Genomic DNA, 12,806 nt, shown 5'->3' on the forward strand with positions numbered 1-12,806 from the left:
GAGCCCTCTATGGCCATAACATCGCGGGGGATAGATGGGTATCCAGATTTATCACAGCCTGCGAAAGAATGAATCCAGTTAACATACCTAGGATTCCACCCTGGGATTTAAATTTAGTCTTACAAGCCCTAACAGACTCTCCATTCGAGCCAATAGACTCAATACCAATTAAATGTCTATCCCTAAAAACGGCCCTCTTGGTAGCACTGACTTCAGCTAGGAGAATCCGTGACATCCAAGCACTCTCTATAGATCCACCTTTTTTGTTAACCTTTCAGGATAAGTTAATTCTTAAACCAGACCCTTCCTACCTGCCCAAAGTAGCGAAAAGATTCCACAGGTCACAAGAAATAATCTTGCCCACTTTCTTCAGTAATCCCTCCACTCCTGAAGAACAAAAATATCACACTCTAGACGTTAAAAGACTAGTGTTAAAATACATTGAAAAGACCAGCAGCTGGCGACAGAGTAGGGCTCTGTTTATTTCCTTCCAGGGTGTCAAGAAGGGTCATGGAGTAACAAAAAGCACCTTATCCCGGTGGATCAGAGAGGCTATCAGACTGGCTTACTCCGCGAGGAAAGAAAACCCTCCGGAAGGCATAACGGCACACTCTACCAGAGCGATGGCATCCTCCTGGGCAGAGAGGAGACGTCCCGATTGAAACTATATGTAAGGCGGCAACTTGGTCAAATCCTTCTACATTCTATAACCACTATAGGCTAGACCTATCGTCAACTTCTGACCTAGACTTTGGCAGGACTGTCCTCAGCACGGTGGTCCCCTCCCTAGGTGATGGTCTCTGAAAGATCTCCAGTAGGGTGCTGTCGTGGCGAAGAGTAAAAAGCCGGATTACTCACCGGTAATGCTCTTTTAGTGAGTCCACGACAGCACCCTCTTACATCCCTCCCTAGATTAATATAATACATATTATTTGAGTAAAATCGTTTTAATCATAAGCAAATAAGTTTAAACAATGAAATAAATGATATTTGCCTAATACTGGCGGTCCTCCGGGTACTCTGAAATCAAAACTGAGGAGGAGAGGCGGACCGCCCCCATTTATTTCTCAATAGGTTTCCTGTTCCTGCGGGGCGGATCCCTCTCTCCAGTAGGGTGCTGTCGTGGACTCACTAAAAGAGCATTACCGGTGAGTAATCCGGCTTTTCATGCAGACGGCGCTTGTGCAGATTGAGCTCTTCAGGAAAATGGCGGCTGCTCATGTGTAGATTGCTCAGTGCAGCCGACCATTTTAAATAAAGAAGACACACACTTCGGTTAGACCTTACAGCTTGATGCTTCCTCCAGATGTCATTGTTGTCCTACCTAATCCAATTAATTTTTGATGCTGTGTTTTTAAGCTGCATCAAAAAACGCAGCTTCTTACATTTCAAGCAAAGTGGATGGGATTTATAGGAATGTGTAAAGTGACCTGCGTGCATTGTTTCCAATCAATTTCTCTTGCAGGTACGCCAAGTTTTATGTGCAGATTTTCACCATAGACTTGCATTAGATGCAGAAAATCCGGTGTTAAAAAAAAAAAAAAAAAAAAAAAAAAAAAAAAGTGTTTCCGGAGCGGAAACTTGATCATACAGTCATGTGTGGATTACATGCGTTTATCAATAAAGTTTTATCTAAGCCAAATACCAGGAAGTATCAAAAACAAACAGGACCCAACAACAAGATCGAAAAAAGCAAATAACCTTACCTACTTAATAGGTGTATAAAATCTGCGGCATAAAAAAACACACAAACAGTTCATTGTGAGAACATAGCCTAAAGGTACCTTCACACTAAACGATTTACCAACGATCACGACTAGCGATACGACCTGGCCGTGATCGTTGGTAAGTCGATGTGTGGTCGCTGGGGAGCTGTCACACACAGCTCTCCAGCGACCAACGATGCCGAGGTCCCCGGGTAACCAGGGTAAACATCGGGTTACTAAGCGCAGGGCCGCGCTTAGTAACCCGATGTTTACCCTGGTTACCATTGTAAATATAAAAAAACAAACAGTACATACTCACATTCCGGTGTCTGTCACACGTCCCTCGCCGTCTGCTTCCCGCACTGACTGTGAGTGCGGCCCTGCGCTTAGTAACCCGATATTTACCCTGGTTACCATTGTAAAACATCGCTGGCATCGTTGCTTTTGGTGTCAAACACGACGATACACGCCGATCTGACGACCAAATAAAGTTCTGAACTTTCAGCAACGACCAGCGATATCACAGCAGGCTCCAGATCGCTGCTGCGTGTCAAACACAACGATATCGCTATCCAGGACGCTGCAACGTCACGGATCGCTATCGTTATCGTTGCAAAGTCGCTTAGTGTGAAGGTACCTTAAGGCCGGCGTCACACTGGCATATTGCATCCGATGCGAGATCATAGGATGCGATATGCTAATGACACTCAGCTCCTGCTCGCAGCAGAGCAGGAGCCGAGTGTAATGCGTCTGTGCTCCGATTCTCTCGCACAGGGAGGATCAGAGCACAGCTGCGGAGAAATGAATTTCTCCATCTCCTCCATTGCTGGGGTCTGGTTATAACGCACATCACTCGGATGATATCCAAGTGATGTGCGTTGTCTCACGCGCACCCATAGGCTTATATGGGTGCGAGTGAGTCGAGAGTTTTCCTCGGTCCGAGACAATCGGCCGACAAAGTCGGCTGGTGGGAGCTGCCCCATAGCTTAATATTGGTCCGAGTGCAATGCGTTTTTTTTTTTTTTTATAATCGCATTGCACTCGGCCGTTTAATACAACCTAGTACTGGAGGAGGATATGAGGCTACAAGCGGTTTCTCACTGTGCTATGTTGTAATGTGCTCCTCCCCCAACACGTCTCAAAATGTGGTCAGCTGCTTGTACCATTATATTCTGAGAAATAAGTGTATACTGCATGCGACTATTATCAGAAAGGGGTCAGCTGGAGATTCACAGATCTATTTGTGTGCGGGTGGTTTGTTTTTTTATTCTGTATAATGTAATGGACATGTAGTCGATAGGTTGTGTTTTTTTTACACATAAGCTAAAAGAGTTGTCTGCTGAATACTTCCTCTTTTGTTAGACGAACCTTTCTAAATTAAAGGGAATATGTCACTGTGTTTTTGCCACACTGCATATGGGCAGTAAGCTGCCAATAAGTGGTTTAGGTGAGCTTATCCAGAGCTCAGCATTCAGAGAACTGGTAGATCTGCAGCAGATGAAATGGTGATTTTTATCAAGATGATAGCAAGCAACACAGTAAGTGACACATTTCTGGAATCGGGGTCTCTGCCACTATATCATTCTGCCTTCAGATAGAGGTAACAAACTAGGTGACAGAGTCCCTTTAAGGTGACCACAGGATGTATCATTATTGGAACACCTGGGAATCATGTGTCATCAATGGAGGCATCTGACAGCAAGTGTTAGTTTCTCTGTGCCAACAAAAATGATTTATTTAAATGTTCATTCTCGCTCTGCAAATGTAACACGCAGACATTCATGCTGCTCCCACAAGTACTTTTAGGGTATGTGCCCACGTTGCGGATTCGTGTGCGTATTTTTCCGCGCAGATTCAGAGAGGTGAGAGTTAGATCTTGCTGTCAAAACTAAGCTCCTTGACCATTTTAAAAGTTAACTCATTCTGTTAGGATTAACACACAAACACAGAAGACTATGTACATGATTGTATATCATGCCCCAGATACCGTAAGTTATTGTAGCATTTGGTTTGTCCTGTTTTTCCGATACAAGTAAAATAAAACCTGGATGACCATAAGCACACGATCCAGCACAGAAATTGTGCCCATTTTTCATGCTTAGTGTCTTCTTCCACTAAATACTAACACTCAGCAGAGAACATAACAAAGGTGTTCAAGGCCAAATGTAAGTTGCTACTTGAAATCTTTGTTTACTAGTTAAAGGTCAGAGCTATAAATACTTGAATAGACACATTGCAGCCGATCCCTACATTGCAAACTAATATCATAGTCCATGTTTTGTTCTCTGTGCCTTAAAGGGAAGCTGTCAGTATTGACAAGCTAGTTGCCTCATTACAAAAATCTCTGGCCCACATTTCTTATATTAAAGGGAACCTGTCAGCAGGATTGTGCTCAGTAACCTACAGACAGTGTCAGTTGGTGCCGTTATACTAATTAAAATGATACCTTGGCTGATGAAATCTGTCTTGTGGTTGTTGTTTAATCTTTATTTTCAGTTTGATATGCTTGGGAGGGAGGAGGGATCTTCATGTGGTACTCTGATTAGGTATTCATGTGTATGGCTTCTGACAGCTCACTGATCCCTCACTGACCTGCCCCTATTGTACATAATTCCATCTATCTCTCTCCGGTTTCAAACTGTTGTGTTGATTTCTTTTTTTTTTTTTTTTTTTTCTTGTCACGAATTTATGGATGGCATAAAACAAATATGAATTACATACACATTCTAGATACAATCATGCTGCGGCGCAGGCGCCTGCCTGCAGAAAGGGATTTTTTTTTTTTTTCATTCTCTTCTCAAGGTGTGTGTGTGTGTGTGTGTGTGTGTGTGTGTGTTTTATTCATCATGTGAAATAGTGACCTAATCAGGGGCACCCAGCCCACCCTGTATCTCCACTGGTACCGTGGTTGATTTAAATCCATCTTGTGGTTGTTTAATGTTTGTTTTTCAGTCTTGAGTTAATGATATGCGTGTGTCTTCATGTGGAGAGCACCACATGGACACACACACACACACACACACACACACACACACACACACACACACACACACACACACACACACACACACACACACACACACACACACACACACACACACACACACGTCTCCCCAGAGCACAAGCATATCATTGTTTTTCAGTCTTGAGTTAATGATATGCTTGTGCTCTGGGGAGATGTGTGTGTGTGTGTGTGTGTGTGTGTGTCTTCATGTGGTGCTCTCCACATGAAGACACACACGCACACACACGCATATCATTAACTCAAGACTGAAAATAAAACATTTAAACAACCACAAGATGGATTTCATCAACCAAGGTACCTGTGGAGACACAGGGTGGGCTGGGTGCCCCTGATCCGCTGGCCGATACCACATGGACCGGTATCGTGTTGGTAACCAAGGTAAACATCAGGTTACTAAGCGCGGCCCTGCGCTTAGTAACCCGATGTTTACCCTGGTTACCAGTGAAGACATCGCTGGATCGGTGTCACACACACCGATTCAGCGATGTCAACGGGAGATCCAGCGACGAAATAAAGTTCTGGACTTTCAGCAACGACCAGCGATCTCACAGCAGGATCCTGATCGCTGCTGCGTGTCAAACACAACGATATCGCTAGCCAGGACGCTGCAACGTCACGGATCGCTAGCGATATCGTTGTAAAGTCGCTTAGTGTGAAGGTACCTTTAGTCTATTCTTTCTGGCTTGCTGAAAATAGGTGTCTGGTTAATTAAGATATGAAGAGACAGCATTGTATTATCATTTTAATCAGTATAACGGCGCCAACCTCACACTGTAGGTTACTCAGTACAGTCCTGCTGACAGGTTCCCTTTAAGGCTTCGGTCAGACAGCCTTAGATTCTCTCATCTGAGAGAATCTGTCCGATAATGCAAATTACACTGACGAGTTTTATCCGAGTGTCGGCATAATGTGATCCTATTCTCTCGGATGAGAGAACCATAGCACAGTGTGAGGAAAAGATGGAGAACAATTTCTCCATTCTGTAAGTCCCCAAAAACCGGACTGCACTGACATCAGTGCCTGTTTTTCACACACCCATACACTTGAATGGGTGAGTGGCATCCAATTTTAAAGTGAAATCGCAGCATTCTGTAACTTTATTTATTATTTTTTTTACTGACATTCTGGCAGTGGAAAATAAATCATGCATCAGCACTGCCCCATTGAATAACATTTGGTCTGAGTGCTATCCAGTTAAAAAAAAAAAAAAATCTGATAGTGCTCCTCTGATGTATACACTGTTGTGGGTGAGCTCTAAAACTGTTTTAACTTTTGCCAAATTTATCACAAGATTCATGCATTTTGTACCATCAGAAAATAAAACCTCTGAGCATAGCTTTATGCCCAAGTCTGTACTATTTTCTGGCTTCTGTATTAAGCTATGTTTCCACGGGGCGTAATCTCTGCGCTTTGGACCCAGCGGATACCCCGCTCTGCCCAAAGCGCCGCCCCCTGTTGTATGCGCAGTGATTCTGCATGTGTTCATTGAAGACATACAGAATCACCGCATCGTATTCATAGACTGTTATTTTTCTTGCGGAGAAGGAGTGTCTCCGCAAGATAAATAAGACATGCTGCGGTCTGGAAAGATGCGCCGCATGTCCAGTTACACAGGGCCGCCGAATGCAGCCATGCACACATAGTGGAGACCGGATTTCATAATCCCCTCCACTATGCTGTAACATTTGGACGCTGCGGCTGTACGCAGCGTCCAATCCGCAGCAAATCCTGAACAAATCCTTAACGTGGAAACCTACCCTAAGGGTATGTTTCCACGTTCAGGAAACGCTGCGTGTTTGATGCTGCGTAGAGCCGCAGCGTCCAGATGTTACAGCATAGTGGAGGGGGTTTCATGAAATCCCGTCTCCACTATGCATTAAAAGACACATGCGGCAGACCCACGGAAACGGACATGCGGCGCATCTTTTAAGAACGCAGCATGTCCTTGCGTTGTTTCAGCACTGTCAGGACAACGGAGGTGACCTGCCAGTGACCTCAGGTGCAGATTTGGTCAGGATTTTAGCTGCATAAAATCCTGACCAAATCCTGATGCAATCCTGAACGTGGACACATACCCTAAGGGTATGCGATGTGTCCACGTTCAGGATTTGGTCAGGATTTTCCATCAGTATTTGTAAGCCAAAACCAGGAGTGGAACAATTAGAGGAAAAGTATAATAGAAACATATGCTCCACTTCTGCATTTATCACCCACTCCTGGTTTTGGCTTACAAATACTGATGAAAAATCCTGACCAAATCCTGATGCAATCCTGAATCCCCTATGGGTATGTGTCCACGTTCAGGATTACATCAGGATTTGGCCAAAACCAGGAGTGGGTGATAAATGCAGAAGTGGTGACGGGTTTCTATTATACTTTTCCTCTAATTGTTCCACTCCTGGTTTTGGCTTACAAATACTGATGGAAAATCCTGATGCAATCCTGAACGTGGACACATACCCTTAATCTTTAAAGATGTAGGCCATGCTCTCTTGTCTTGAAACCTTTCCAAACTGACTACTGCAAAAAATGTATAAAATGGTTGTGCAGAAAATAAAATGTGCACTTTCCCCTTCGAAATCTTCTGTTTTGTGCAGTGTATATCAGTTAGTAAATCTGTGTATATCATTGACAGGTGTGTTTTTTCCCTCCCCCAGCCTCTCCATAAACAAATGGAGGGAGACCTGTTGATGAACCACCAATGGGCAGCTTTCATATTGCTTGGCTCTTTTAGTAACTATGTATTCTTCATATTATATGTAATGAAGGAGCATGTCAGAATTTCATGATGCTTGTGGTTCAGGGATGGAACTGCTGTTGTCTTTCGTGAAGTGTAATCGATGTATAATGCAAAGGTGCATTATTGGTTTCAGAGACATGAGTCCTATTCAGTTGGGGTAAGACTCTAAGGGATAATTTTAAGTCACTAATATTGAGACATGAACATTTTATTGACTCACATGAACTAGAATTATTGCTCTACAACATAAGCCGGCAACTTACCGTAATTGCATTGATGTTTCTTCATTTAAGCAATATCCAGTTGTGAACTTAAAGGAACATTTCTGGAAAAAAAAATACTACCCTGTGCTTATACCTATAGCAGGGACTGACAAAAGTGTATGACATGGAGGGATTAAGAGTGAGAATTCATGTGGGGTTTGCTGCTTCCTGTAATATTTCAGATTTGCCTGAAGCATTCCTTGGAATGGACTGTCGCCAGGTTTTTGCCAACAAATATAGAGACAGACCCTGATTCCAGCCATGTATCGCTTAATGGGCTGCTTGCTGTATTCTTGATAAAATTACTGTTTTATCAGCAGGAGATTATCATTAGAGAACTTGTAAATCTTTTTGTCTGGTAGTCCTCCATATTCAAGAGCTTTGCATAACCCCGCTGAATGTCAACTTTCTGCCTATGCACAGTGAACACTGAAAGCTGTCAATTAGTGGAAATCTGAGCGCAGCATTCAGGGAACTGGTAGATTTACTGCAGCTGTAGAAAAAAAAACAGTGAGCAAGCAGCTGATAAATCTCTGAAATGTGTCCCTGCCCCTACATCATGCTGCTCTCAGGTGGGGTAGCAAAAATCCAATCACAGATTCCCTTTAAAAAATATGAACCCTTTCCTTTCAGACTTCATTCAGATGTCAGAGTCTTCTATCGTTAGCAGTGTTGAAAGACAGCACACGCATAACGTGTGTGTGTGCTGTCCTGTGTTTTCACAGACCCATTGACTTGTATTGGCACTTTTCTTATGAGCTGGCAGAAAAACAAAGACTAGTCTGAGTGATTTTGCATGGAGACGTAGAAAAAACACTGTGTGACCACAAATTATAATGGGTACACATGTTCTGTCCGTAAAAATCAGATGTAACACGGACTTGGAACTTAGATGTGTGAATAAGGCCTAGTAACTCCTGAAAGGGCTCACCACAGTCTGGCCAACTCTCTAACATGCCCTAAAGTTTAATGTCTTCATCTGCCATAAATGATGCCGTTGTTTACCTCTGCTTCCCACGGTTCATTGGTGTAAACCCTGGACAGTGGGACCCCCCTCACTTGCATATGCTTTCCGCACCTGTACAGATGAGGACATAGCCAGGGAAGCTCTGTGATCCTCGGGAATCATGGATGGAACGTGTATCTCGGGGTTTAGCAATGTGTGGGGTATTTGTGACTGCTTTTGTCAGCTCACAATGTTGACTGACTGAATGTGTCCAACCTCTTTCATCTTCTTTCCAGACTTGCGCACTCATCTTCTTTCTTCTGTCCCTCACTTCTCTCTATCCAAGCGCATGGAGGAATATTTAATCGACCATTTGAAAAGTTGCTCCATTATATATATTTCCAAATCATTGGTGCAATACAAAAAAATGACTGCCAAAAATCTGTTCAGGCTCTAACAAATATTTTGTGTTTATCAGTTTTGACTAGACAAGCACCTCGAATAATAGAACAGATGAGTCACGTGGGAAAGAAAGTTGTATGACTATTGAAAAATCTGTCCTGAGTTGCGGCATTGTGTGCAGAAGACATTACACGGTACACATGTTCCTTCATGCAGTGTCTGCCTTTCAGACTCCTGACCACAGTTGGCTTACATTTAGCCATGGAAAGATAAGAGGAGAGTGCTCTAACAGCTGCTATCAGCAACTCCGCAAGGACGATTAATAAATAAGCATATACATTAATAGCCTAAAGACAATAGATGGGTTTTCAGACCATTTCATTAAACGTCCCAGTGAGCATTGAATAAATTACATACAACATCACTTTGCTTTGTGTGGATTTAGATAGTACTACGGATCTCTTGTACTGCACAATGGAATTGATAGTGGCCTATATGTGGTCTATGGCTTCGAGCAAAGCATGAAAATGAGAACTTCCCCATCATCACAGCAGGCGCTTGCTGGTAAATAGAGCATGTAGTACGTGAAATATAAGCTTAGCGGGAATGGCGCATAGTTGTTACATGGGTATTGATGGGTGACTTTGCTTTTTAGCTCTGTCAGCTTGAATATACATGGACTATAGCTGGGTTTATAGAATCTATATTTCATGTTGGTTGTAATCCTTTTTTTGAATTGGGGGTCATTAAATTTAGTCAGTTTCATCAGTTCTAAATTGACAGCTATGATATAGGGAACAATTGGCCTCTGTCAGATTTTGTTACTCTTCTATATTGCTAAATCCAATTTGACTTCCGTAATATGATTCTATTATAATGTAGCACGTACATTGTGTCCCAATAAAATATATCTCTGATATGTTGTTTTTTATTTTTTTTCCAGGTGGTTGAGAGATTGATGCCTGTTTCTGGACAGCCTGTAACAAACAGTTAGTGTTTCCTTCAGCGTGTGGAGCCTGCCCCCACACCCATAACCTGCCAAACCACGGCCTTTACCTGTGTCTTCCGGTGTTTCCCGTGCGATCCTTCCTGCGGGAGCGCCTCGTGGGCCACTCCAGAGTTTACTCAGCACTCAGTGGCTCCAATGGTGAAAATGACAAGGTCCAAAACGTTTCAGGCCTACCTGCCATCCTGCCATAGAACGTACAGCTGCATTCATTGCAGAGCTCACTTGGCAAATCACGATGAGCTTATTTCAAAGGTAAAATGGGTTTACTACTTTGATAACTCTGGGAGAGATCAGCAGGGGAGCTTGTCACTGTAAGGCCACGTTCACACGTTCAGGATCTGTAAGCCAAAACTAGGAGTGTGTGAAAAATACAGTAGTGATGTGTTTCTATTATACTTTTTCATCTGACTGTTTCAGTCTTGATTTTGGCTTACAAATACTGATGTAAAATACTGAACATGTGAATGTGGCCTTAGGGTGATTTCACATTGCGTTCTGTCTCCCCGTTGGCATACATCCGAAATCTCCCATAAAATGTCGTTCGGATTTATGCGCTGACTGGCCAAGAGACTGTAATGGTGACGGCAGAGCAAACATGAGCTCTGCTGTGTACTGTTTTGGGGAGGGAACGCCTACAGGAGGCGGATACTCAGATGCAGTCTATTAGGTCTGAATGTTCGCCTCCTGTAGGCGTACACTCCCAAATATGGTGCACGTCAGAGCTCGTGGTGGCCCTGTCTATTGGCGCATGTCGTTTTGTGGGGAATTTTAGACATACGCCGGAACGGGGACACAATGCAATGTGAAAGCACCCTTGCTGATAGTTGGTGAATATTTGCTAGATCTTTATTGAATGCTTACATTCACCTGATTAAATCTTCACAAATGCATCTCACTCACTGTATGCTTTGCCACCACATCACTTATGATTAGTGTTGAGCGATACCTTCCGATATCCAGAAGTATTGGATTGGATCAGCTGATATCCAAAAAATATCGGATATTACCGATACCAATGCAAGTCAATGGGACACAAATATCGGAATGTAAATAAGCCCTTTCTGTGCTTCTACATCCTGTTCCGGAAGGGGGAAGAGTGTGGGCGGACACTGTGCGTGTCTGTGTGTGCGGGCGGGGTCAGTGTGGGCCTGCCGGGGATCTATACGGGCGTCTCGGGGCTCTGTGCGGGCCTGCCTGGGCTCTGTGCGTGTGTGCAGGCATCGTCCGATGGGACTACAAGTCCCATCGGACGATGCCTGCTACAGTGACCGTGATTGACACATTAGCCAATAATGGGACAGTAGTAGTCCCATCATCCGGCTAATGTGTTAAATGTAAAAAAATACTGCATACAATACAATACATAGACATACAGTACATTAAACATAGATTACATACTCACCATTACTTGTCACTTTGTTCCCCGAAGCCAGTGTCATCTGTAAAAAAGATTAAAATAACAAACAACCAATATACTCCCTGTCCGCAGAAATCCACGAGTGTCCCACAACGATCTCCCATGGAGAACGGCAGCATCAGCTGGGCTCCAGGAACACAATGACGGGAGGAAGGTATCCTTCCGCACTGTATTCCTCCGCCGCTGTAAAAAAAAAAAAAAAATATTAGTCCCTAGTCTCACTTTATGCCATTGCTGTGTGAGAAATTTTCCCATGCAGCAATTGCCATAAAGTGTGACTCAGAGGTTACTATAGTTCAGTGATGCACTGCAGGAGCCATTGTGTCACTGAAGGTCCTATAGAGCAGTGACATCACCCGATATCACTGTTCTATAGGGGAGATCGTCGTGGGACACTCGTTATTAATTGGACTACGGTGGACAAGTAGTATACGGTTTATTTTACGTTTTTTGCAGGCGCTGAAGTATGGTAAGTATGGTGAAATGAAGAATATTAAAATACTTTTTTCCTAGTGTGTGTGTGTGTGTGTTTTATTAACCCTTTACTAGTATTGGATTAATAATGGATAGGCATCTTAGTGATGCCTCTCCGTTATTAACCTGGGTTAATGTCACCTTACGATAGCAAGGTGACATTAACCCTTTATTACCCCATATCCCACCGCTACACTGGAGTGGGAAAAGAGGGGCTAAGTGCCGTAATTGGCGCATCTTACAGATGCGCCATTTCCGGGGCGGCTGCGGACTGGTATTTGTGGGGGGGGGGTGTAATATCCATGGCCCCTCTCTAGGCTATGAATATCAGCCCGCAGCTGTCTACGTAGCCTTTCTGGCTATAAAATATAGGGGGACCCCACGTCATTTTTTTTTTTTTGGGGGGGGTGGGGGGGGCTATTTTAATAGCCAGTAAAGGCTACGCAGACAGCTGCGGGCTGATATTCATAGCAGGCTACAAATATTGGCCCGCCGTCGGCTTTCCCCCTCTGGCGCAGAAAATTGCGTGGGAGCCCACGCCGTTTTTTTTTTTCCAACGCTCATTAAGGCCTCTTTCATACTTGCGTTGGTACGGGTCCGTTGCTATGCGTCGGGCTGACACACGTTGTGAAATTTGTGCACGACGTGGGCAGCGGATACAGTTTTTCAACGTATCCGCTGCCCATTCTGAAGTCTGGGGAGGAGGGGGCGGAGTTTCGTCCACGCATGCGCGGTAGAAAATGGCGGACGCGACGGACAAAAAACGTTCACTTGAACGTTTTTTTTTTTCGCGCCGACGGTCCGCCAGAACACGACAGATCCGT

The 12,806-nt window shown here is 43.9% G+C and overlaps 1 protein-coding gene across 2 annotated transcripts in view; it reads left to right on the forward strand.

Moving 5' to 3' along the window:
* The window catches only part of YPEL2 (yippee like 2), a 113,422-nt gene that overhangs the window by 12,715 nt on the left and 87,901 nt on the right, over window positions 1-12,806 (forward strand). For both annotated transcript variants that reach the window (XM_077296169.1, XM_077296170.1), the window contains exon 2: window positions 10,026-10,343. In XM_077296169.1, coding sequence (XP_077152284.1) covers window positions 10,227-10,343 — 117 coding nt within the window. In that variant the 5' untranslated portion in view covers window positions 10,026-10,226. The remainder of the gene's footprint in view (window positions 1-10,025; window positions 10,344-12,806) is intronic.

Source organism: Ranitomeya variabilis, chromosome 3 (assembly GCF_051348905.1).
Source record: "Ranitomeya variabilis isolate aRanVar5 chromosome 3, aRanVar5.hap1, whole genome shotgun sequence".
In the NCBI taxonomy this organism is placed as follows: domain Eukaryota; kingdom Metazoa; phylum Chordata; class Amphibia; order Anura; family Dendrobatidae; genus Ranitomeya; species Ranitomeya variabilis.